This window comes from Hypanus sabinus, chromosome 4 (genome assembly GCF_030144855.1).
Source record: "Hypanus sabinus isolate sHypSab1 chromosome 4, sHypSab1.hap1, whole genome shotgun sequence".
Lineage (NCBI taxonomy): Eukaryota > Metazoa > Chordata > Chondrichthyes > Myliobatiformes > Dasyatidae > Hypanus > Hypanus sabinus.
In genome coordinates this window covers 156,697,502-156,725,256 of record NC_082709.1, presented here as the reverse complement: position 1 = coordinate 156,725,256, position 27,755 = coordinate 156,697,502, and the positions used below count along the sequence as shown (strand labels likewise).

Genomic DNA, 27,755 nt, shown 5'->3' with positions numbered 1-27,755 from the left:
CTGCAGAGAATTAGATGCATATTTTGACTTGTATTGCAACTTTTGTTTTTGTTTCTTGAAATTTAATTTAATTTTATAATTATGTGATTTTTGACTCATTTATGACCATTTGTTTCAAATTTGTTGAGCATAATGAAACAAATCATTTGCTTCATGAATAAATGTTTTTGCAACATTTCTCTTTTAAGTGTATTGCATGTAACAAATTGTAACTGTTACTTTGCAAAAAAAGAAAGTGTCAAGATTTTTTTGTAGAAATGCTGCTTTATATGTGGAAGTGTAGCCAGCAAGTTATTGGCTGTTGCACTCTCATCAATCAAGTAGCTGAAACTTAGCAATTATTTTATTGTGTGAGATAACACCATCTGCTTTTAAAATGAAATTATCTTCATCTTGTATATATACTGCATTTGGGTAGGAATCCATGATTGGCATTATGTCTTAAAATGCCGCAAAACAGAATGTCAGTTAACAAGATCTAAATCATTTGTTCTGAGAAGGTGCCATATGCTAAAACCATTTTTAGTAGTTGAACAGCTTTCCATGATTAATCAAGCCAAAGTAAGGATTCCCTTGTTGTATTCTCCACAGCAATTTGATATTCTTCACATACATGAGCATTTGATTATAATTTATAATGTGTGGTATCTGTTTATGTGTGGGCAGGTTGTTGGAAAAAATACCGAGAGGCAGGATTTATGACCATTTGGAGAGACATAACCTGATTAGGGATAGTCAGCATGGCTTTGTCAAGGGGAGGTCGCACCCTATGAACCTGATTGAATTCTTTGAGGATGTAACAATACACATTGATGAAGATAGAGCAGTGGATGTAGTGTATATGGATTTCAATAAGGCGTTTGTTAAGGTTTCCTCTGCAAGGTTCATTCAGAAAGTAAGGAGGCACAGGACGCAAGAAGACCTTGCTTTGTGGATACAGAATTGGCTTGCCCATAGAAGGCAAAGGGTGGTTGTATATGGTTCGTATTCTACATGGAGGACGGTGACCAGTGGTGTTCCGCAGGGATCTGTTCTGGGGCACCTCCTCTTTGTGATGAGAAAGTAGAAGGCCATGCTAGTAAGTTTGCTGATGACACAAAAGTTAGGGGTTTTGTGGATAGTCTGGAGGGTTGTCAGAGGTTACAGTGAGACACCGATAGGATGCAGAATTGTGCTGAGAAGTGGCAGATGGAGTTCAAAGCAGGTATGTGTGAAGTGGTTCATTTGGTAGGTCAAATTTAAAGACAGAATGTAATATTAATGGTGAGATTCTTGGCAGTGTGGAGGATCAGAGAGATCTTGGGGTCCATATCCATAGGACATTCAAAGCTGCTGCGCAGGTTGACAGTGTTGTTAAAAAGGTGTATGGTGTGTTGGCCTTCATCAACCATGGGATTGAGTTCAAGAGTCAAGAGGTAATGTTACAGCTACATAAAACCTTAATTAGACCCCAGTTGGAGTACTGTGTTCAGTTCTGGTCACCTCACTACAGGAAGGATGTGAATACTATAGAGAGAGTGCAGAGGAGCTTTATAAGGATGTTGCCTGGATTGGGGAGCATGCCATCTGTGAATAGGTTGAGTGAACTTGGCCTTTTCTCCTTGTAGCGATGGATGATGAGAGGTGATCTGATAGAGGTGTATAAGATGATAAGAGGCATTAATCATGTGGATAGCCAGGTGTTTTTTCTCAGGGTTAAAATGGCTAACACAAGGGCACATAGTTTTAAGGTGATTGGAAGTAGGTACAGGGGGGTTAGTGGAGAATGGAATAACAAGAGGGAGACTACCCAGGTGGAATATGAGGTGTTGTTTTCCAATTCTGTTTAGCCTCAACATGGCAACAGAGGAGGCTTTATGTCAGGCATGTCTGTGGGAATGGGAAGTGAAATTAAAATGGCTGGCCTCTGGAGATCCTGGCTGGCAAGGCAGATGGAGCAAAAGTGTTCGGTGTCTTCAGATTAATAACCATTTGATATGAAGGTCATCAAAGCACTAGCCCTGCCTTCCTCCATACATCCACAGCACACGTTCCCTTTCCTGCTCTTTACAATTCAAAATATATCTATTTTCTGTTTTTTTTTCCTAGTTCTGGTGAAAAGTCATCAACATGAAACTTAAATCTGTATTACTTCCTGCAGGTGCCATCTGACAAGCTAAATAGTTACTTATGGTACACTTTGCTGTTGGTACCAGTATTACAAGATTTTACATTCTTAATGTTGATCAACAAAGAGTTCTAAAATTGCAATTACGGTAGACTCTATTTTCATAGAAGTACTTAATAGATTAACCAAGCAATATCCTGCTTATTTGCTGTCTTATTGATTTGTATTTAGATTTTGTGAAAGTTAGATTAATATTAAAGGACTACAGAATTTAAAGATTATTTCTGTGGCAGTGTCTTTTGCTGGAGATGCGCAGAGATTTCTTACTCAGTAACCTGGAAGAAGCTGTGTTGGAGACGGAACATCAGCTCAGCATGCTCATGGATAAGACAAAGGGGTACCTTAGTTTTAATTGCTTCTATTGAAGTTATTTATTACTTTATATAACTGTATGGAAATATACTCTTTGACTTATTAATCCTTTCTTATCAAATTAACAAATGATAGTGTGGCATATAACTCTCCAGTTAATTAGGAATAGCATTTCTGTTCAACCAACACACACAAAGTGCAGGGGGAGCTCAGCAGGCCAGGGATCATCTATCGAAAAGAGTACAGTCGATGTTTCAGGCCGAGACCCTTCAGCAAGACACTTTGTTCCTTTAAAGGCAGTTAGCTAAGCTATAGACAAACCACCTGTTACCAATGTCCAGGTCAGACAAATTTTTCAAAAGGGGCCCACAAACTATTGTTTCAGTTGCACGCCATAAACACCTCTTTCTCAGCCATTCACGAGGAAATCTGCAGATGCTGGAAATTCAAACAACACACACAAAATGCTGGTGGAACACAGCAGGCCAGGCAGCATCTATAAGGAGAAGCACTGTCGACGTTTCGGGCTGAGACCCTTCGTCTTGAAGGGTCTCGGCCCAAAACGTCGACAGTGCTTCTCCTTATGGATACTGCTTGGCCTGCTGTGTTCCACCAGCATTTTGTGTGTGTTTCTCAGCCTTTGCTTAAATAGTAAAGGGCACATTTGAACACTTAGTGTTTGATTAAAGAAGCTTCAAAAATGGTGTGAGGCTATTGAGGTTGTAAGCTGGTCTGTGTTTTGCATAAACATGTCCTTTATTAAATTCCAGGCCAATTGCTGATCCATCACATATTCAAGCTACTGTGAACAAATGGGATGCTACTGCTGCTGATCTCAGAAGCAAGATTGAATATATAAAGGTAAACACAAATTGAAGTTTCTTTTCTTGTTTCTTGGAGTACTATTACTATTTTGTAAACTGACATAAGGTGTTTCAAATCTATTCAATTTGTCTTTCTAAAACTATCAACTTTATATTAATGACTTATCATTTATGTGAGTAATCTTGTTACAATCATTGTTAGAAAAATAAATCCAGGCTACATAAACAGAATCACACTTGCTACTAAATCTTTAACCTATATACATATCTTATCAGGGAGTAATATACCACAGAACCAACAGTTGGCCGATATATTTCTGATTTTATTGGCTGACCTTCACATTTTTCTGTTATCCAGAAAAAACATTTTTTTATCTTTATTGTCACGATGTACATTTGTAGTGGAAAAATAAGAGGTAATGGAAAAGCTTGTGGTGCTCTGGAAAAGGAATAAGGAAACAAGATTAATTTGGTTGCATTTCCAAAAAGGCAACAACCATTATTGAATGGATAGTTTCTTCTGTGCACTACTACTATTTAATGAAAACTGTTGTTGAAGACGTTAGTATTTTCAGAACACCAAAAACCAAGTCAATGTTCATAGAAAAAAGAAATATCAAGCTGTTTCCCAATTCTGACAGACTGAGAGCATCAGTTGTTTTCTTTTTTTTTTACACACCACATCAAATATCTTCTATGTCTAGCAGATTTTTTGAAGGATTTACAGTTTTAAAAGAGGACATTTCTGATGCATTTAATTTGTGAATATGCTGTAAGTAATAATATTGACATGGCATGGCAAGGAGTTAGGAGGATAAATTATGCATTAACTATCATAGAAAAGGTTTGAAGCCTAATAGGCAAACTGTCAATTTCATAACAAGAATGTGACTAGGAATTCTTTGTACCAGAGGGCCGCATTCTTGCAGGCTGGTGGTATCTTCAAAGTATCTAAGCCCTTAACAGTCTATTGGAGAAGCGGCGGACCAATTGATTCATGATTCATTAGCAGGAGCAAATAAAAGTAAAGCAGGTTCAAAGCAGAGCGGCCATTGTGTGAAGGGACCAGTTTAGGAGTGGGAACTTGAGGTTTTGGCAAGGAGGCACATGTAAGTAGCAAGTAAGACTTTTGTGGTGGTTGAATAATAAGTCACTAAATTACAGCTATTTAAATAAAGGGATGATGCAGGATTAGGTGGTGTGCTGTAGCTGCATGATGTGGGAAGTGGTGGACCCCATTGTGGTTCCTGGTGACAACATCTGCAGCAAGTGTTGGCTGCTCGAGGAACTCAGGCTCAAAGCTGTTGACCTGGAATCTGAGCTTCAAACACTGCAGCACATCAGGGAGGGGGAGAGTTACTTGGATTCTCTGTTTCAGAAGGTAAGCACACCTATTAGATTTGGTCTGTTGGGAACAATAGTGTGTGACTGCGAGTGAGGCAGGTAGTGGGAAATAAGAGACAGTGCTGGAGGAGTTTCAGCTCTTGAGCTTGTCCAACAGGTTTGAGATTTTTGCTCCCTGTGTGGATGACAGTGGGGGCTGTAGGAAGGGTGAGCAACCTAACTGTGGCACCGTAGTTCAGGGGGAAGAAGAGAAATGTAGTGGTAATTGGGGATAGTATAGTCAGGGGAATAGACAGAGTTCTCTGTCGCAAGGATAGAGCGTCCCTAAGGCTGTGTTGCCTGCCTGGTGCCCAGGTTCAGGATATCATATCTGACCTGCAGAAGAATTTGCATTGGGAGGGGAAAGATCCAGTTGTTGTGGTCCATGTGGTTACCAGTGACATGGGTAAAATGAGGAAGGAGGTTCTGCTGAGGGAATTTGAGCAGCTAAGGACTAAATTAAAAAGCAGAACCAAAAAGGAAGTACTCTCTGGATAACTACCTGAGCCACGTGCAAATTGGCATAGGGTCAAGAAGGTTAGAGTGTTAAATGTGTGGCTTAAGGATTGGTGTGGGAGAAGTGGGTTTGAATTCATGGGAAATTGCCACCAGTATTGGTGAAGGAGGGAGCTGTACCAATGGGATGGCCTCCGCCTGAACCGCAATGGGACCTGGATTCTAGTGAATTGCATAACTAGGGCTGTGGATAGGGCTTTAAACTAAATAGTGGGGCGGGGGGGGGGGGGGGTCAACAGATTGGAGAAGCATGGATAAAGTAAAAAAGAAAAGTGTGGATAAAGAAAAAACCGGAAGATAAAAAAGAGAAAAGTAAGAGTGGAGTGAAAGTAAGTGAAGTGCAAAAGAGTAAAAGATTACAAGATTTTAAAAGCACAATGAGTGTAAAGGCACTTTATTTGAATGCCCATAGTATATGAAATATGGTCAGTGAACTCGTGGCTCAAATCAGGACAAAAAAGTATTATTTAGTGGCCATTAGAGAGAGGTGGTTGCAGGGTAAAGAGGATTGGGAATTAAATATCCAAGGATATCAGGTAATAGAGGATAGGCAGGAAGGTAAGGGAAGTGGGGTAGCACTCTTAATTAAAGATGAGATCAGGGCAATAGTGAGAGACAATTTAAGATCCAAGGAACAGAATATTAAATCCATCTGGGTAGAGATTAAGAATAGTAAAGAGAAAAAATCATTGGTGGGAGTTGTCTGTAGGCCACCAAATAATAACATTACAATGGCACAGGCAATAAACAAAGAAATTTCTGAGGCATGTAAGAATGAAACAGCAGTTATCCTGAGGGACTTTAACTTGCACATACATTGAGTAAATCAAATTGGTCAAAGCAGTCTTTATGAAGGTGGACTTCATAGAATACATCCATGTTACAGCATGTTACTGAACCTACAAGGGAATGTGCTATCTTAGATCTGGTCCTGTTGCAATGAGACGGGGAAAATTAGTGACCTTGCAGTTAGGGTTCCTCTTGGAAGGAGTGATCACAGTATGATTGAATTTCTCATACAAATGGAGAGTGCAATAGTTCAATCGAAAACCAGTGTATTATGCCTAAATAATGAAGACTACAATGGAATGTGGGAGGATTTGGTTTGTGTAGACTCGCTCGTAGCACAGGCTATATGGTGGGACAGCTGAGGGACAGTGGAAGACTTTCGAAGAGATTTTTCACGGTGCACAACAGAAGTATATTCCAGTTAAAAGCAATGTCAGTAAGGTGGGGTGAGCCTGGATAACAAAGGAAATAAAAGAAGACATCAAACTAACAACTTGTGCAAACAGAATCGCCCAGAGTAGTGGGAAACTGGAAGATTGGGAAAACTTTAAAAAGCAACAAAGTGCCACTAAGTGAGCAATAAAGAAAGGGAAGCTAGATTATGAAAATAAACTAGAACAAAATATATGAAGGACAGTAAAAGTTTTTATAATTATATAAAGTGGAGAAGAGTGGCTAAACTAGATGTAGGTACCTTGGAGGATGAGAAGGGGGAATTGATAATTGCATAATAAGGAAATGGCTGAGGCTTTGAATTACTATTTTTTGCTGGTCTACATGGTTAGGGACACATCTAACATGCCAAGAGAGATGTTATGGATGCGATGGGAGGTGAGGACCTCAGTACAATAGCTATCACGAAAAAGGTACTTGTGGGCCTGTAAATAGACAAGTCCCCTGTCCTGATGAAATGCATCCCAGGGTACTGAAAGAAATGGCAGAATTTATAGTAGAGGCCTTGGTGATGATTTACCAAAATTCTGTTGACGCTGGGCAGGTCCCGGCGGATTGGAGAACAGCGATGGTCACGCCGCTGTTCAAAGAAAGGATGTAGGCAAAAGGCAAGAAACTATAAGCCAGTTAGTTTAATATTTGTAGTTGGGAAAATGCTTGAAGCAATCATTAAAGAAGAAATAGCGAGGCATCTGGAAAGAAATGGATCCATCAAGTAGACACAGCATGGATTCAGCAAAGGCAAGTCCTGTTTGACAATCTTACTGGAGTACTTCAAGTTTCTTCCCCCAAGCTATCAGACTCCTCAATACCCAGAACCTGGACTGACACCTTGTGCTATTGTCCTGTTTATTATTTATTGTAATTCCTGCACTATTTTTGTGCACTTTACGCAGTCCTGTATAGGTCTGTAGTCTGGTATAGCTTTCACTGTGTTTTTTTACGTAGTTCAGTATAGTTTTTGTACTGGGTCATGTAACATCATGGTCCTGAAAACAGTCTCATTTTTACTATGTACTGTACCAGCAGTTATAGTTGAAATGACAATAAAAGTGACGACTTGATTTGACTTGATATGATGAGCGCAGTGAATAGAGGGGAACAGATGGACATTATTTACTTGGATTTCCAGAAGGTGTTCAATAAGGTGCCGCATAAAAGACTTATCCATAAGATAAGGATGCATAGAGTTGGGGGTAAAGTATTAATATGGATAGAGGATTGGTTAACTAATAGAAAGCAGAGAGTTGGGATATATTGGTGTTACTTTGGTTGGCAATCAGTAATGAGTGGTGTGCCGCAGGGGTCTGTGCTAGGCCCAGAACTGTTCATGATATGCATAACGATCTGGAAGAGGGGACTGGGTATAGTGTATCTAAGTTTGTGATGATACTAAATTGAGTGGAAAAGCAAATTGTGCAGAAGATACAGAGAGTTTGCAGAAAGATATAGGTAGGTTAAGTGAGTGGGCAAGAGTCTGGCAGATGGAGTAAAATGCTGGTAAATGCAAGGTCATCCACTTTGGAAAGAAAAATGAAAGAATGGATTATTATTTAAATGGTAAAAACTGCAGCATGCTGCTGTGCATAGAGACTTGAGAGTGCTTGTGCATGAATCACAAAAAGTTGGTTTGCAGGTGCAGCAGCCTACCAAGAAGGCAAATGGAATGCTGGCTTCATTGCTAGAGAGATTGAATTTAAGAGCAAGGAGGTTATGTTGCAACTGTACAGGATACTGGTGAGGCTGCACCTCGAGTAGTACTGTGTGTAGTTCTGGTCTCCTTATCAAAGAAGGATATACTGGCTTTGGAGGCAGTGCAGAGGGGGTTCACCAGGTTGATTCCAGAGATGAGGGGATTAAACTATGAGCAGAGATTGAGTCGCCTGGGAGTGTACTCACTGGAATTTAGAAGAATAAGAGGAGATTTTATTGAAGCATATAAAATTATGAAAGGGCTAGATAAGGCAGAGGCAAAAAAGTTGTTTCCACTGGTAGGTGAGACTAGAACTGGCTGAGTAGATTTAGAACAAAGATGAGGAGGAACTGCTTTTCCCAGAGATTGGTGAAATTGTGGAATTCTCTGCTCACTGAGTAGACTACCTCAGTAAATATATTTACGACCAGGTTGGGTAGATTTTTGTACGGTACGGGAATTAATGGGGAAAAGGCAAGAAGGTGGAGATGAGTCCATGGTCAGATCAGCCATGATCTTATTGAATGGCGGAGCAGGCTCGACTGGCCAGATGGCCTACTCCTGCCCCTATTTCTTATGTTCTTATGAGTAATATATTTGAACACATTGACCTCCAGAGGGTTTAATGTTTTGCAGACTATGTTTACAGTCTATCTCAAGTTGAACAAGAACATCATCCACTTTTAAATTCATGTTATTCACATTTATACTGCTTGTAGTTTAGTAGTCTTTCTAATGGGATAAGTGCGATTAAATTAATATTATATCAAAGCAGATTGTATGTTTTGGAATTCCTGTCTTAGATGTGATGTTTTTAAAAGGTCACATTGTTAATGGTACATATATATTGCAATATCCAACAATTGTTTTGCTTTCATCAATAGCTTTTTGATATTAATACATATTTTCCCAATTCTTATTAGATATGTGTTAAGCACTTACTATTAGCCATATTTCTGAAAAAATGCACTTTTGCACATTTTATACCAACACAGAAGTCACATCAAAACAGTCTTTATATTTTAAAAATTCAGGGAATTTCTGGGCAAGAGTTTAATAATTTTTCATTTACCCTTGGCACTTTCACTTTAGTACATGAAGCACTCTGAAAAAATACTTTGGGTAGAGTCAAAATATTCTATTTCATAACTTTATGTTAAAAATGTATCCGCATTAGAAGTCTGCGATGCTAGAATTATCAGTATCTTTTTCTGAATTGATAAAGTCCAGACTGTTGTATGTTTGGAATGGGGTTCACATTTTTTCCTGACCTTTTATTTGCTTAAAGCCTCATTCTCTTACACCAACTAAGATAACTAAGTTGATGCAGACCAAAATCGGTTTTGAAATGTTCTTGGTTAGTAAAGCAAGTAATACACTATAATAACACACACAAAATGCCGGTAGAACACAACAGGCTAGGCAGCATCTAAAGGGAGAAGCGATGTCGATGTTTCGGGCCGAGACCCTTCGTCAGGACTAACTGAAAGGAAAGATAGTAAGAGATTTGAAAGTAGTGGGGGGAGGGGGAAATGTGAAATGATAGGAGAAGACCGGAGGGGGTGGGATGAAGCTAAGAGCTGGAAAGGTGATTGGTGAAAGTGATACAGAGCTGGAGAAGGGAAAGGATCATGGAATGGGAGGCCTCAGGAGAAAGAAAGGAGGGGGGGGCAGCACCAGAGGGAGATGGAGAACAGGCAAACAACTAAATATGTCAGGGATGGGGTAAGAAGGGGAGGAGGGGCATTAACGGAAGTTAGAGAAATCAATGTTCATGCCATCAGGTTGGAGGCTACCCAGCCGGTATATAAGGTGTTGTTCCTCCAACCTGAGTTTGGATTCATTTTGACAATAGAGGAGGCCATGGATAGACATATCAGAATGGGAATGGGATGTGGAATTAAAATGTGTAGCCACTGGGAGATCCTGCTTTTTCTGGCGGACCGAGCGTAGGTGTTCCACGAAACTGTCTCCCAGTCTGTGTCGGGTCTCACCAATATATAAAAGGCCACACCGGGAGCACCGGACGCAGTATACCATACCAGCTGACTCACAGGTGAAGTGTCGCCTCACCTGGAAGAACTGTCTGGGACCGTGAATGGTGGTGAGGGAGGAAGTGTAAGGGCAGGTGTAGCACTTGTTCCGCTTACAAGGATAAGTGCCAGGAGCGAGATCAGTGGGAAGGGATGGGGGGACGAGTGGACAAGGGAGTCGCGTAGGGAGCGATCCCTGCGAAAAGCAGAAGGGGGGGGGGAGGGAAAAATGTGTTTGGTAGTGTGATCCCGTTGGAGGTGGTGGAAGTTACAGAAAATCATATGTTGGACCTGGAGGCTGGTGGGGTGGTAGGTAAGGACAAGGGGAACCCTATCCTGAGTGGCATGGCGGGTGGATGGGGTGAGGGCAGATGTGTGGGAAATGGGAGAGATGCGTTTGAGTGCAGAGGTGATGGTGGACGAAGGGAAGCCCCTTTGCTTAAAAAAGGAAGACACCTCCTTCGTCTTGGAAAGAAAAGACTCATCCTGAGAGCAGATGCGGCGGAGACGGAGGAATTGTGAGAAGGGGATAGCCTTTTTGAATTCATTCAGCATTCATTGGAAAAATGTGTTTCCATGTAGTTTTTGTAAATTTTTTTTCTCCTTAATTTAGAAAAATTTCAATAATCATATTCAGCTGATCAAAAATGGAGCTAAACTAAGTGATCTTCCAGAACTCATCAATCCTGAACCACAATACCCGCTAGCTTTGCATGTTCCAGTAAGTAGACTGTTTTCTCTGACTTCTTTAGTTTGGCTAAGTATATAATTGATTTCATTGTAGTTGTAAAAAAGAATTCGGAGGAGATCTATTGCTAGCTCAAACTACTGCTGCCAACAACAGAACAGAATATTACAAAAAGACAAAAAATCTGAATTATTACTTTATTCCCAATAAATGTAAAAAAGACAGAATTTTGATTAGCATTTTCGGTAACATTAATGGGTACTAATCCATGCTTGATTGAATGTACTAAGCAACTAAAAAACAATGGCTCTGTACTTTCATTCCACTCTGAAACTGAGTTGAGTTGAAATGTGTAACACTTAACCAACGGCTGGTATATGTCTAGGGGAAAAGGAGATCCAGCCACACACCAATCCCACCTCCCATACACGCAGGTGCTGTGAGAATCAAGTTTATGCCTCGCGCCCGCACACAGTATCAAATTCACACCAGATACCGTTATGAAATACACTTTAAAGAGTTTACTAAAACTAAAAGAGTAATAGGCAATAGTAGAGGGGTCGAATGGTTCGATGGTTGAGCTCCAATGATGTGCACTAAACTGACTGAACTTTGATAAGTTGGCGCCCCCCGGAGCGGTTGACATATGTGGTACCAGGAAAACCGAGTGTGATTTCTACTGCTCTGGGTAGTTATGTCACTGCTTTCTGCACCTGGGTTGGGTTTTGTGTGTTGCAAGAAGCTTTGGGGAACTCTGGTAATGCCATGAGGGCATGACATTTGCTGGTGGGGGGGAGAATGTACAATGTATTGTGTATGTGACTCAAAATGGCTTCTTTGGTTTGTTAAGAGTAGGAATGTTTCTTTGTCTAATAAGTGTTTCTCTCACAGTTGTTTAGCTTTAGACTTGCTGATATGGGGATTGTATTCATTTGTTAACCAATGGGGAATGTTATTTTGTCTTGTGAGGCTGGGAACTTGGAGGGGGAGGTGTTTCGCGGGTCTTTGAGAGAGTCGGGAGGAAGACGCTGAGGAAGGTGGACGTGCGCTGCACTGGTCGCCCCCAGGAGTGGGTACCTCCCCTGTCCTTCCCCTCCAGAGGGGGGTCACCTTGGGCCTCGCCTGCGTACACCACATATGTCAACCACTCCGGGGGGCACCAACTTATTAAAGTTCAGTCAGTTTAGTGCACATCGTTGGCGCTCAACCATCGAACCATTCGACCCCTTGGCGCTTGCCTCCGACCTCCACGTCGTCGCACCCTGGACCACCTCCGGTGGTCAACCAAGCAGTGCAGCGCACGTCCACCTTCCTTGGCGTCTTCCTCCCGACTCTCTCGAAAACCCGCGAAAAGCCCCCCCCCCCCCCCCAAGTTCCCAGCCTCACAAGACAAAATAACATTCCCCATTGGTTAACAAATGAATACAATCCCTATATCAGCAAGTCTAAAGCTAAACAACTGCGAGAGAAACACTTATCAGACAAAGAAGCATTCCTACTCTTAACAAACCAAAGAAGCCATTTTGAGTCACATACACAAGACATTGTACAAATGAATAGAATCATACTTCAGAGCTGAAAGCATTGCCATTGCTGCATTGCACACAGAATGCAAACAAATTTCTTCCTGTACTTATAAAGCAATTAAAAGTTTGCTTTGATTCAATATAGCCAGTTAGCTACACAATGCAGATTCTATATCAACACCTCAATTAGTAAATTTTAATGATTTAATAGCTGTAAATTTGTATTTTGCTTTGGGTTAATTATAATTAAATAAGAATCTCTCAATCCTTTCGACAGTGTTTTCAGAAATACTGTTCTTGCAATACAGGAGTGAGGTGCACTTGAATTAGGAAAGGACTAAAAACAATCATCTTTCACTTTGCTTCAGCCTACCCTATTTTTTGAAGGTGCACTTAATCTTCACACTTGAGTCTTGTCATGTTGCAACTGTAGATGCAGTGCAGCTATACAAAATGCTGCATGCATTTAGATTCTCTCTTCTACTTTTCCACTCAACCATGTCTCCCTCTCCTACACTCTCTCTCCATCTCTCTTCCACACTCTCCCTTTCTCTCACCTGCTTTCTCTCTCCATGCCCTACACTATCTCCATCTCTCTCTCCCTTCCACATACTCTCTCTCCCCCTCCATCCTAAGCTCTCTCTCCATCTCCCTCATTCTCTCTCCCTCACCCTCTCTCATATGCATCAACACCTGTGAGAGCACATTTTGATATTATTCTCAACATGAATCTGTAGTAATGCCACATGGCTATCCTTTCTGAGCATTAATGTTTGTTAAAGTTGGGTCCCTGTGCACAGACTACGTATTTAACTTATCCAACAAGGTACTGGCAGACTATTTAATGCCTCTTTCCATTCTTTTACTTGTTAACAGAAATTTAGGTACCTCTTTCATTTTTAAATAGTTCATATTTGCATACAGGTTTATCCAAGTCTTTTTTCATCTAATTTCTGTTTTGTAGAAATCTGGGAAGAAAACAAGCTCTCCTAGTTTACCATTGCCCCAGCATTCTCTCCGTTTACATTCAGCTATTAATGCTGCAGCCGCCATTGTGACGCCAGCATCAAGCCAGTTGCATGGATATAGACACAGGTAAGTCTTAATTTAACATGGCATGATGGTTTCATGAAGCTGATTCTGATAATTTTATATTTAAAGTGGTATTTTAATTTCTTTTTAGTTTTTGTATTTACATAATTGAGTTTTCACTGGTAAGTGACACATTTGTCATTGAGAAAGTGTTGGTGAACGGCTACTTGAAGCACTGCAATTGGAATAGTGAGGATGCACCCATAGTACCGTTACCCAGGAATTTTGGGGATGTTGGGCCAGATCTTTTGAAAGAACAACAATGTATTTTCAAATCAGTGTAACCTATTACTTGAAGAGAGTGGAATCCCTTGTGAATGCTACCCTTGACCTAGGTCATGCAGATTTGGAAAAGGCTAGCAAAGAAATCTAATGAGATGCTGTAGTGTAGCTTTTAGCTAGTATGTGGTATGCTATGATAGCAGTGAAAGGACTAAATTAGTGCATAAGCTACCAGTTAAACAGTTGCTGTTATCTGGTTGATGCCATGCTCCTTGTGTATTTTAGTTATCCCTATTATGAGCAAATGGGGGCTATTGTGTTATGAGAAAAGAAAGGTGAGTCACTTGTTGCAAGACACCTGTCCTCTCAAGGTGTCTCTGTAGTCATGTGACTGAAGTTTCTCAAAGATTTGACCCATCATGTGATGGTTGGAAGCTCATAAGGGTACAGCATTTTAGACTCACTTCTTGGTCATTATATAATGAAACAGGAGCAAGAGTAGGCCAGTCAATCCTCAAGCCACTCTATCAATCATTCAGATCATGGCCAGTTCAATCTTCTTCACAACATCATATCCCTCCATTTGTTGTATAAAACATAAAATAATATAACACAGGAACAGGTCCTTCATCCCATGATGCCTGTTCCATCATACTAATTTAATCTAATCTCCTCTTCCTGCATGTGATCTCTATCATATCTGCTTCTACCACCTTCCCTCCCCTAGAACCTACAACCTATATAGTCCAGGCATTTACAACAATCTGTGTTTTAAAACAAGCACCTTTTAACTTTTCTGTATCATTTTAAATCTTTGCCTTCTAGTCATTGAGTTTAGAGATGATATTAAGCTGGCATCCTGCATCCATTCATAACCATTTCCATCCTGGGGAATAAAAGTCTTTGAATGTCTACCTTTTCTGGGCCTCTTATAATTTTATATAGTACTTCTTAGTTACTACATCTAGCGGAACCATTTCTATTGACAGGATTAAGGAGAAAGGTAATTTACTAGCACCTTAAAACCAGTTGTTTCGGGCACATAAGGACCCATCAGATGTGTTTGGCCACTCATATTGGAGAAGGAAAACTCTGATTTCAAACCTCTGCTCCCTTGCGGCTACGTCCAATCATGGGCTTTGGAAGTAAACCCCGAGGAAATATCCAGAGCTATAGTCCCTAAAGCAGTGCTATGTTGAGGTTAGCACTGACTGATAATTTCTGTGACGAACAGTATGAGTTTCTGCAGTTCCTTTGGATCCATCAGTTGCATGGACGGGGGAGCCTGCTGCATGACAACAGCTTGCTCACCATATCCCACAGCTTGCATACAGACAGAGACAGCTAGGATGCAACATCCATGGTCATCCCTGACCAGTGGAGGGCCTCCATCTTTCCTAAGCCTGCACTCAAAAGCTGGATTGTGCCTAGGTTGTGTTAAACTAGAAAAAACAAAAACAAATTGTGTAAAAGCTTGGAGTTGCTGATAGGGCTTTTCATTTGCAAATAAAAAAAGTAGCATCACTGCAACATTGGTTTACCTAAAGTATTTGGTGTCTGTTGCACTGGGAGTAAACCAGATCCAATGTAGCCTTGTGCATGGTCCATAATCTTGAATTATTTCCCCATATTTTTCAATGTATGGGAAGAAAATATGCTTATTTTGAATTGGGAGCTGATTTGGGCGGGAATACCTCCTGATCCTATATTATATGGACTCAGATAGCTGCCTGTTCTCTGCTTCCATTCAACCACACCCACCCATAACTTATTCCACTACTTCTGTAAGAGAGCCTAACATGTCTCAATTGTCTGTTGACTTAAGAATTGGTACTGGCGTATAGACCTATCCATTCTTTTAACCTGACTCATTAGTCAACTGTATCATTTGAATAATCATGATGCCCTTTATATCTCTTACACAAGAATAGTTCTCTGAGCAAAGTTGATGCTTCTGAATTTTAAGCCATTGTTTATATCGCACTTTGTTATATAATCTCTCTTCTAGGTCAGGATTAAGCAATTTTGATGAGCCAGGACAAATTGAGAAGGAATCATGGATGGGTGTTGAGTATCAACAACAGCTTCTGCAGCATCAGGAGGTATAAAGTAAAATTGTATATTGATTGTACTTCTATAATATAGTTACTGAAATGGCTGATGTGCAATATATTGTGTTCTGATTAATTGAATGAATGAGATTTCATTCTTTTAAGTGAATTATGAGATAGAGCACCTTGTGAGGTTGAACTTTATCCTTAATCACTTAAATTAAATGCATGATGTTGTAACATAGCCACATTGCAGTTTGCTTCCAAAATTCAGTTCCTTTGAAGTCAATCCTAGCAAATTTCAGAAATGGAGTACAATGTGTATTATTATTAAATTATACATTTAGTACTTAATAGGGAGAACAAATCTTTACCCTACAATGAATGTATTGCAGGCAGGCATTACCAATACCCTTCTTTTTAAATAAAACTCTAGCGTCTACTCATGTATGTCAATAACAACAGTTTAGAAAATTATGGGAAGATTGTATATATTTTGATCTTTGATTTATTTTGATGCTTCAGTTTCAAAACTATTTTCAGAAGATATAGTGAGTAAGAGGAAATTGGAGAAGAAAGGAACCAAAGAAAAATTTTACCTTGTCAATATTCACCCATAGGATGTGCCTGAGCTTTAATAATAACAAGTAGATTCTTTTTCTAATTATGAGTTCCTCACTACTTAAATCTCCTAAACAAGTTATTCAGACACTGGGTGTTATAGTCTGTAATATTATGATGCTTTCACGTTTGTTAATTTAATAAGTCGGCAGCAGTAGCATATTGGAGTAGGTTTTAGTTTCTATTTGCATAACATGTCCACATCTGTCATAGCCACTCTACATGCAATATAGAGAAGCCCATGACCTGTGTGGGAGATGATAACTAGGAACCCTCTGTGTCAAATTTTTATTGTTGTGAATTTCATTTGGCTTTTCAAGCTATAGATTAGAAATTCATTTGCAAGACATTGAGTGCAATGTGGAGTGTCAATCAATAGGGAAGAAGTGTTTTTTTTCTTTGGGTCAACAGATTGCACAGAGGAGGGTAGGAACCCAGCAGATGGTTGAGTGGGCAGCAAACACCAGTTTATTGGATTGGATGAGGATCGATTGTGATATGTAGTTGTATGCAAGATTGGATGTGTGTACGCCTGCCTCTTACTGGTGCATTGTATTTAGCAGCTGAGTATAGAAGACCCACCTGATATTACCAGTGCAGATGCTCCCAAACCTATGCTCATCCATTTCTGTCAACTTACAACTATCTGTGACCAACAGGAGTTCAAGTTTAGATCCAGAATTTATGCTTGGAAGTGCATCTAGCCTGAACTTCAAATTCTATTAAACCAGTTGCTTTGTATGTTAATCTAAATTCATTTTATATTTTTGCCCCAAGAGTACTGAGGAAGACCCATGTGTCATTTGCCATGAGGAATTAGTTCCCCACAAAGATTGTTATGAGCTGGAATGCAAGCATACTTTTCACAAAAAGGTGGGTTTGCTGTTCATTTTTACACAACTGCTGTCGACTTTTTGAACATAAATATTTATATTATTAATAACTTGAACTGTAGTAATGGTTAAGGTAACAGGCATACTTAAAATAGCAATCAAAAATAATTAATAATGTATTCTGGACTGTGTAGCAGTGAAACTTGTCAATGATATGAGTACATAATGTTCTATTGTTCTCCCTCAGATCTTATCACAAGGAACATAATTGGAAATTACTACTGTTGCTACTCAGATTGCAATTCAGCCTCCTAGGCAATTATTCAGTATATCATTAACAATGTGGAAATCTGATTTTTTTTCCTGTATGTTTGAAGATAGATATGTTTTTTACAAATTAATTCAGTTTTCTTCCTCAGGTGTGATCCTTATTAAACCTGAATTATTCAGTCAGCATGAGGGGGATTTATTTTTCCTGTGCACTTGAAGTAAATTGATATTTATTGCATAATTATATCTTTTACATGTGACTTGTTCAGAATATTAGCTCAAGGTTTGAAAATCCTCCTCAGCGTCATACCTGATTTATATAAATATTTTGATTGCATTTTCTTAGATTAAAATGCTGCACTTCAATATAAAATGAATGATAGAAGCGTTCTTTTCAAACTGTTTTCTTGATATGGTTAGAAGTACTTTCAGGCTGTGGATTTCCCCTGAGGAGCAACATTTAAATGTTTTATATATATGTATAGTTACAAATACATGGACACTGGAATGCCTGTCTCTGGACAAGGTCAGTAAGACACTAAGGACCTTCATCAAGAACTCAGTGGGCTGTTGGAGGTCAATGCTAGAAGTTACCTCAAAGTGCAAGTGACCATCAGATGTGGAATATACCAGGGTGATACACTATATCCACTTCTGTTCTGCTTAGTTTTGAACCCCCCTCAGCCAGATCATCTCAAAGAGTGGATATGGGTATAGGTTCAAGAGTGGTATGAACATCACCACCACCATAGCTGACATCAAACTGAATGCCAGAAATGAAAGACATTGGCTCACTAATCCACCTGACAAGTGTGTACAGCAGTGACATCAGGATGTCATTTGGACTGGAAAAGTGCAGCTGGATGGTAGTGAAAAGAGGCAAACTCATCAAGACTGAAGGAGTCAAGTTACCTGAAGGCCACATACCAGATGCACAGGGAAAGGTACAAATTCCTGGGGATCCCGCAGCTGCATGGAAGCCACGATGACAACACAAGGAAGGCTGCAACATGCAAGTACCTCCAAAGAGTGAGACAATTCCTAAAAGGCCAGCTGAATGGGAAGAACAAGATCAGAGCCATCAACACATTTGTCCCATCATTCATCAGATACACAGCTGCAGTAGTGTGCTGGCTAAGGAAGGAAATGGAAGCTGCTGACATCAAGTCCTAGAAACTACTAACAATACACGGAGGATTCCATCCAAAGTGCAATGCCGAGTGAATGTACACCTGCCAGAATAAAGGGAGACGGGGACTTGGAAGTGTCAAGGCCACAGTCCTGGAAGAAGTGCGAAACATCCATGAGTCATGTCAGGAAGATGGTCCCTAAGGACGACCTGCTAGGACAATGCCTCAGACAGCAGGCAGTGGATATGGAAATAGAAGTTGGTGAATCAGAGCCAGAGAATAGGAGGCCATGGCAGGACAAGCCATTGTATGGGAGGTACCATTGCCAGATAACAGAGATGGCTGACATAAGAAAGAGTCCTACTAATGGCTGGAAATGGCAGGGCCGAGGGACAGCACAGAGGCACTACTCCTGACAGCACAAGAACAGGTGCTGAGCACAAAAGCAATAGAAGCAGGGGTCTATCACACCAGACAAGACCCAAGATGCATTCTGTGTGAGGAATCTGCTGAAACCATGCAGCATATAATAGCAGGGTGCAAAACACAGGAGTGGACACTCAACGGCACAACCAAGTTGCAGGAATTGTGTACAGGAACATCTGCTTTGAGTATCGGACAGTCCCAAGTCCAAATGGGAAACATCCAAGAATGACAGAGCTAAGATCCTGTGGGACTTCCAAATACAGACTGAGAAGTAGGTACTGCCCAACCAACCAGACGTCGTATTACTGGACAAGGAACAGAAGAAAACAACAGTAATAGATGTGGCAATTCTGAATGGTAGTAACATAGGGAAGAAAGAACATGAGAAGCAGAGGAAATGCCAGGGCTTGAAAGAGCAGATTGAAAGGATGTGAAAGGTTAAAGCCAGAGTAATCCCAGTGGTGACAGGAGCACTTGGACTGGGAGAGTGGCTCCAACAAATCCCGGGAACAACATCTGAGATCCTGATCCAGAAGAGTGCACTATTAGGAACAGCAAGGATACTGTGCCGAACTTTCAAGCTCCTAGGCCTCTGGTAGAGGACCCGAGATTGAGGGAAAAATACACACACGCCACCCTTAAGGGGTGAGGGAAAAGTACATAATTTGACCGTTCTCATTCACACATTACCATTTTTATGATGCAGCTTGAGAAGGTTATAATGAGTCACACATTGAATCACTGCAGTCCTTCTGGTAAAGGTGTTCCTACTCTGCTGTAGGGGAGGGAGTTCAAAGATTTAGATACATACTAATAAAGGAAGAGTGATATATTCCAAGTTATTTTGATGTATGAATAAGAAGTGAATCTTCATGCATGCTGATTCCATGAACTTGTTGCCCTGACTTTCTTGATGATACAAGTGAGCCATGTTATGCAAGGTAGCAGGTAGGTTTGCATCCTAGATAAAAGGTCCATATCACAATTTTCCATAATGCAAAGCCATATGATCTGTGCCTGTATTGGGAAATGTGAGCTGGAAATTAATTTTGAGTTTTTTTTTATTTTTTGTCCCTCATGTGAATTCCACAAGAGTGAATTTTATTCTGTATCTCAAATTTTTGGGTAGAAATTTGTGAATTTGTAAGGGCTATGTTCTATTAGCTGAACAGCCATGATGTGGGGTTACCTGTAGCACCTGCCAAACGACTGATTTATCAGCATGGCCTAGGTGTAGCTGAAATACATTTTATGGATCAATCACAACCGCCATGGGACATGGATTGTTATGGAAAAAATGAATGATTGGATAATAGAGTGCCAATCAAGTCAGTTGCTCTGTCCCAGGATAGTGTCAAACTTCATGAGCACTACTGGATTTGCATACATCCAGTTAAGTAGAAGGTATTCTATCATACACTTTACTCATACCTCGTAGGTGGTGGAAGGATTTTGGATTAGCCATTTACCAAAGGATAACGTCCCTGACCCTGCTGTTAGTTGTACTACTAATCCATTTGAGTTTCTGGTCAATGATATTAGACGTTTTAGAAGAATGTTAGAAGAACTTAATATTCTGGCTTGAATATTAAAAGTAGAGAACTCAGCAATGGTAACATCATTGAACTTCAGAAATGGGTGGTTCAACCCATGCTTACCGTAGTAACGCAGTAGTTAGCTATTACAGCTCAGGCATCGGGAGTTCAGAGTTCAATTCCAGGGTCCTCTATAAACAAGTTTGTACGTTCTTTTCTGTGTGCACATTGGTTTCTTCCACATGCTTCAGTTTCCTCCCACAGGCCAAAAATGTACCCATTAGTTGGTTATTAGGTCATTGTAAATTGTCCTGTGATTAGGCTAGAGTTAAATCCTTTTGGCCCATAAAGTTTGTTTCTCCATTTTATCATGGCTGATCCAGTTTCACTCTCAGCCCCAATCTCCTACCTTCTCCCCATATCCCTTCATGCCCGACTAATCAAGAATTCATCAACCTCTGCCTTAAATATATCCAATGACTTGGCCTCCACAGCTGCCTATGGCAATGAATTCCACAGATTCACTGCTCTCTGGCTGAAGAAATTCCTCCTTGTCTTCATTCTAAAAAGATATCCCTCTATTCTTAGGTCTTTGTCCTCTGTCCTCTCGTCTTAGACTCCCACACGTTTGGAAACATCCTCTCTACATCTGCTCTATTGAGGCCTTTCAACATTCAATAGGTTTCAATGAGGTCACTCCTCATTCTTCTGAATTTCAGTGAGTAGAGGCCCAGAGCCATCATATGACAAGCCTTTCATTCATTGAATCATTTTTGTGAACCGCCTTTGAACCCTCTCAATGTCGGCACATTCTTTCATTTTCTTTCTTTTATCCCTCCTGATTTCTTTCATAAGTGTTCTCTTGCATTTCTTATACTCCATAAGCACCTCATTTGTTCCTAACTGCCTGTACCTGCTATTTTTCATTAAATGGGGCCTCGATATCTCTCAAACTCCAAGGTTCCCTTCACCTGTTACCTTTACCTTTTATTCTGACAGGCACACAAGTCTTATATTCTCAAAATATCACTTTTGAAGGTCTCCCACTTACCAAGTACACCTTTGCCAGAAAACAGCCTGTCCCAATCCACACTTGCCAGATCCTTTCTGATATCATTAAAATGGACCTTTCTCCAATTTAGAATCTTTTTGGATACTTACTTTGAAACTAATGGCATTGTGATCGCTAGATATAAAGTGCTCACCTACACAAATTTCTGTCACCTGCTATCTCATTCCTTAATAGCAGATCAAGCATCACACACTCTCTCACTGGGACTTTCACCTACTGATTAAGAAATTTTTCCTGAACACATTTGACAAATTCTATCCCACCTAGTTCTTTTACAGAATGGGAATCCCAGTCAATATGTGGAAAGTTAAAATCACCTACTACTACAAGATTATGTTTCTTACAATGGCCTGCGATCTCTCTACAGATTTGTTCCTCTAAGTCCCTTGGACTGTTGGGTGTTCTGTAATATAGCCCAATAAAGTGATCATACCTTTGTTATTACTCACTTTGCCCCATACCACTTCACTAGATGAGTTCTCCAGTCTGTCCTGACTGAGCACTGCCATGACATTTTCCTTGACTGATAATGCCACCCTTCCTCCTTTAATCCCTCACACTATGTCTAGTTTGTCAGGTGAGATTTTCCCTTAAGGTAACTATGCTGACTATGGCTTATTTTATCATGTGGCTCTAAGTACCCTGGAACCACATCCTTAACAATCGACTCTAACTTCACTGAGGTTGGACTAACTGGCCTATAATTTCCTTTCTTCTGCCTCTATCCCTTCTTGAAGAGTGGAGAGACATACACAATTTTGCATTCCTGAGGAACCATGCCAGAATCATTTGATTCTTGAAAGATCATTACTAATGCCTCTACAATCTCTTCAGCAACCTCTTTTTGAACCCTGGAATGTATACCATCTGGTCCAAGTGACTTATCTAACTTCAGACCTTTCAGATTCCCAAGAACCTTCTCCGAATTAATGGCAACTTCATACACCTCTTTCTCCTGACACTGTTGAACTTTCGGCATACCTACTGCTAGCATCTTCCACAGTGAAGACTGATGCAAAATATTTATTCTTTTCATCTGCCATTACTATCTCTCCAGCAACATTTTCCAGTGGTCTGATAACTGCTCTTGCCTTCCTTTTACACTTTATTTATCTAAAGAACTTTTTGATATCCTGTTGTATATTCCTAATATTATTGGCTAGCTTACTTTCGTATTCCATCTTTTCCTTCTTTATGTCTTTTTTTTTGTTGCCTTCTGTTGTTTTTTAAAATCTTCCCAATTCTCTAACCCCACTAATTTTTGTTCTATTAAATGCCCACTCTGGTCTTAATGTTGGCTTTGACTTCTCTTGTCAGCCACAGTTGTGTCATCCTTCCTTTATCATACTTCTCCTTTGGGATGTATATATATCATGCACCTTTCAAATTGTTCCCATAGAGTCCAGGCGTTGCTGTTCTGCCATCATCCCTGCTCGTGTTCCTTTCCAATCAATTTTGGCCAGCCCTCTCTCATGCCTCTGTAATTCTTGGGAAATGTCACTTGTGGGCATAGCAAATCAATGGGTTGCCGGGCAGCGTGGCTTGAAGAGCTGCTAAGGCCTGTTCCATGCTGCATCTTTAAATAAATAAATTATTCTCTTAGTGTGGCACTTTGTGGTGCGAGTGCTACCTGTCACTTGTAAGTCCTTGCCTGGCGGCATGGTAGCTTAATGGTTGGCATAATACTTTACAGCATCAATTCTTGCTGCAGTCTGAAAGGTGTTTATGCATTCTCTCCGTGACCACGTGGGTATTCCTCTGGGTCCTCCAGTTTTTTTTCACTTTCCAAAGACATATGAGTAAGGGTTAGTAAGTTGTGGGCATGCTATGTTGACAGCAGAAGCAAGGAGACACTTGCTGGCTGTTGCCAACACATCCTCGGAATGTGTTGGTCATTGACACAAACAGTACATTTCACTGTATATCTCAATGTACATGAGACAAATTAATCTTCATCTTTAAAAATAAGACTGTCATCTGGGATTTGTCACATGTGAGCAGAGCAAATAGTTTGCTGAGGAGGTTTGAATGGAGTTGAAAATTGAGTAATCACCAAAAAAAATCTCCACTTCTCCACGTTAAAGCAGCTGAGGTTGATTGGGCCAGGGACACAGCCTTGAGAAACTCCTGTTGTGATGGGGCTATCTATGGTTTTTCATCACTAAAAAAACATCTTCATTTATGCACGGTATGACTCCAACCTTTGAAGTTAAGAGGAAGACACTCTTAATTTTACCAAGGCTGCATAGTGCCTCACTTGATCAAATGCTGCCTTCACATAAAGGGTACTCACTCTTGCCTCACCTCTGGAATTAATTTGAACTGCGATGTTTAATGCAGTGGTGTTGATGTATCCCAAACTGGGCACTGGTGACAAGGGACTCTTGATAATCCTGTTGATGATATCTTCCATCATTTTGATAATTAAAAGCTGACTGATTCATTTGTAATTAGCTGGATTATGTACAGGACATAACCTGACCTTGTTAATGTTGTAACTGTGTTGAAGCAGCTTGGTTAAATAGATGGCTAGCTGAGGAGTGCAAGGCTTCAACACCATAGCCGGGCAATTGGTTTATCCTATAACCTATTCCTGCATCCAGTACTTAATGTCATGGGCAGGCTGAGGGTCTTGGGAGTCAACAAAGATCATCCACTTTGCACTTCTGCCATAACATGATATGGAGCCAATCTTATGTTTCCCAGTGCCTGGTACACATGATCAAGTCCACCTCTTTGAGGAAGGTGATGTTTGAGTTTACTATTCATGACTAGACCTGGAAAGAATGCAAACCTTTGATCGGAATCATTAAAACAACCTGTGGATGTTTTTGTTGTTTTATCAGGTTGTCACTTCAGTCTTAATATCAGACACTGTTCCTGGCGTGTCCATCTACATTCCTTAATGAATTAATAAGCTGGCTTGATTGTAGACATAAAATGAAGGATATGTTGGGTCTTAGATTTGTCAGTGTGATGAAGTACATATCTGCCACTACAGACAGAGTGTTCTTTGAATGATTCTTTTCCTTCAGTGTAAAAGATCTGAACATGGGTACAAACAATGCAATTTTGACATAATAGAATGACATAAAACTTGGCAAAAATGTGGAAGGGAGCATAAACAAAACCTTACTTTTTTTTGGAAGATGTAAGAATATGGTGAAATCTTTGACGCTAGCAGGGCCTGGTGATTGACAGAACATAATTGGATATAGTTTGTAAATAAATGAATATACCTTTTAGTTTCTATTATTTGAATGTTACCTTGGTCTTAATGTATAACATATAATGTCAAAAATATTACAACCCTCTGTTTTCTATCCTGGAGAGAGAAAACAAAAATTTCTGCTTTAGAAAATACTGTTTGGCTGAAGTTAATGTGTAAGAAATAGTTTCAAGGCCAGAGAAAAACAGAAGCACTTTCCACATTAAATACAAACATGAAATGATTTAAGCTTCTGCACAAGGTCAAGTTTGGTGTAAGCATTGCAGCAGAGTGCTTCAATATGTAACACTACAACATCTACTATCTTTCCCAGTGCCTCACTGTGACTTGCAGAACCTTGCTACTGGGTTTGCCTTGAGTAATGCAATGCTTGACCCCCTAACAAAAAGAAAATAACTTAAAGTTGCTGGCTTCTGGTTTTGTTTTATATATTTTTTTGAATTGGAACACAAGATAAACTTCTTAATGGTTTTTATGATGTATTTTGCAATGCTAATTGATGCAAGCAGCCTTTTCAACTGACTAGCTTGAGTGTCAAATTAGAATCAATACATCAATTGCTTTTATATACGCAGTTAAAATGCAGTGTATGTGCTAAAAATTGTACATTATTATCCTAACAATGTGTTGAAATATGTAGTACAGAAATTAAAACAGAGATTTAACAAGAGTTCTTGCATTATCACATGCATTAAAATGTGGAGAATAGTGCATGTCTTCACAAATTTGTTATTAATATTATATAAGATGTTCTGATGTTCATTATCATTTCTATGTGCCGAGCCATATGACATAGGCAATCATGGTATCATGACCACGATTGATCTTGGCAAAATTTTATATGGAAGTGGTTTGTCATTGCCTTCTTCTGGGCAGTGTCTTTACAAAGATGGGGGGAGGGTGTGGCTAAGCAGGTGCTGCACCTTGCCCAAGGGTGACCTGCAGACTAATAGAGGGAAAGAACACCTTAGGTAGAGACATATCTCCACCCTGCCACCCAATTCTGATGTTCTAAGTCATAAAACTTAAGACTGATATGTCATTTTTATACTGAAGAACTTTAGTTATCAAAAGTACTGACAACTGGGTTTCCTTGGACAGTATAACTGATCTACAAAGTAAAGAGCCAAAGAATTTGTTCTTTATAACTCACTATGATCTAGTGCCTAAATAAGCACATTGACAGACCCCAGATTTTATTTTTCTTTAGTTTGTTAAAATTATTTTATTTATCATCCAATAATGTAACTAATATAGATTTTTTTTCTGCCTTGCCTTTAAGTGTTATTTTCCAATAATTGAAAAACTGCTTTTCTTTCCAGTGTATTGATTACTGGCTGAAGGAACAAAGTACATGTCCTATTTGCAGGATTCTTGTACTAAAGCCAGAGGACTATCCACAGCTGCCAAAAAAATAAGGTATCTATTTTAGTCATGTTAACAAAACAGTATAAACACAAAAATATCTTTTGGGTTATTATAAATACTTGTGTTTAAAAAGTGCTTATTAAACTTGTTTATTCAAATTTGTTTTCATAAAACTTAATTGTTAAATTTTGAAGATCTGTTCACAGCTAACTGTTCCAATCCTTGAAATTTTTCAAGTGTACACTTACCTTGTAATCACTATGGAAACGATTTTTATTTAGTTTCTCTTAGCTGGTGGTTTGTTATTTGAATAAGGATTATCATGTTCCCTAGAGAAACTTAAAAATCGTAGAAAATAGAGAAATTGTTACTTTTCAGAAAATGTAGTCTCCTTTATTCTTCAATCTTAAAGTACAAGATCAAGTATACTGTCCTATTTTGATGTCTAGATGCAAGCATTTTGAGTACTAATAGATTTACATTCAGGAACGGTTACTTTATTTGAATTTCCTTTCTTGTATTTAGGGATTTGAACATAACATCCTCTGATCTGCCCAGCTCACTTAACTCTACTAAAGTATGCTCCACCTGCTATGAAGGAAATTGAACTGAAGCCAGAACTGTGTTTGGTTCTTTGGAGAGAAATAGAGGAAAAATAAACATACGCGTAAAAGAAAATGGCCAAGGAAAATTCAGTTCAAACACTTGAGAGAAACCTGCAGGCTGATGTGGTTGAACGTACAATACAGAGGTTATGGAAATGTCAGAAATTCCTTGCAATGTTGGTACTAATAAGTAATTTGTAATTGTTTTCCCTATTATGCCTCTTGGAGTGCAAAAGTTCATTTGAGGAATCACAGTACCAATGATTTCCCCTGTTTTTAAGAAAGCCAAGTACAGGATGCAATTATGTGGGTAAACATAGAAGCTACAGTGGCAGCCCTCAGGCCAGATACTGCAATTGGTCTTTCGTTTGGTATGTGTGACATTCGATCAGTTGAAATAGTTACAGATTTGATGGGTATTTATTAATATTCTATTCCGTTTACTATTTATTCAACAAGGATATAATGATTTAGTTATTTTATAAAATAATTGACTTTATTTGGTACAGTATCAAGCTGAAATGTGCTGAAGTCTTTCATACACAGTAAATTACTTTGGACATGTTTGTAAATGTGGTAACTAATCTGTAACATTAAAGTCTCATAAACAGCAAGAAGATGAATGGCCTGTTAAATTATTTCTGAAACTGGTTGAACAAAATTTGTTAGGCAGCATATTCTTCAATTTCAGCATACTTAGGTTTATAATACCAATATAACCAATGTGGAAAGTAAAACAAATACTTGTGAATTTCACCAATTTTGACTTTAATTATATTGACCCAAAACAAGTATCTTGGATTATTTGACAAATTGGTCCTTTCCTATCACCATCCTACAGCAGCTCCATGGAGGCCAAAGAAGTCAGGTTAAACACAATGGAGACCTGTCTGACCCATTCCCCATCAGTACTGGCA

At 39.6% G+C, this 27,755-nt stretch overlaps 1 protein-coding gene across 1 annotated transcript in view; it reads left to right on the top strand.

Annotated features, from left to right (window-relative positions):
- LOC132393389 (E3 ubiquitin-protein ligase DZIP3-like) overlaps positions 1-27,461 on the top strand; it is a 105,099-nt gene extending 77,638 nt beyond the window's left edge. The window contains exons 20-27 of the mRNA XM_059968532.1: positions 2,401-2,504; positions 3,250-3,340; positions 10,784-10,891; positions 13,349-13,479; positions 15,707-15,800; positions 17,148-17,243; positions 26,188-26,284; positions 26,759-27,461. Of these exons, the coding sequence (XP_059824515.1) occupies positions 2,401-2,504; positions 3,250-3,340; positions 10,784-10,891; positions 13,349-13,479; positions 15,707-15,800; positions 17,148-17,243; positions 26,188-26,283 (720 nt within the window). The 3' untranslated portion in view covers position 26,284; positions 26,759-27,461. The remainder of the gene's footprint in view (positions 1-2,400; positions 2,505-3,249; positions 3,341-10,783; positions 10,892-13,348; positions 13,480-15,706; positions 15,801-17,147; positions 17,244-26,187; positions 26,285-26,758) is intronic.
- The last annotated feature ends 294 nt before the right edge of the window (positions 27,462-27,755 follow it).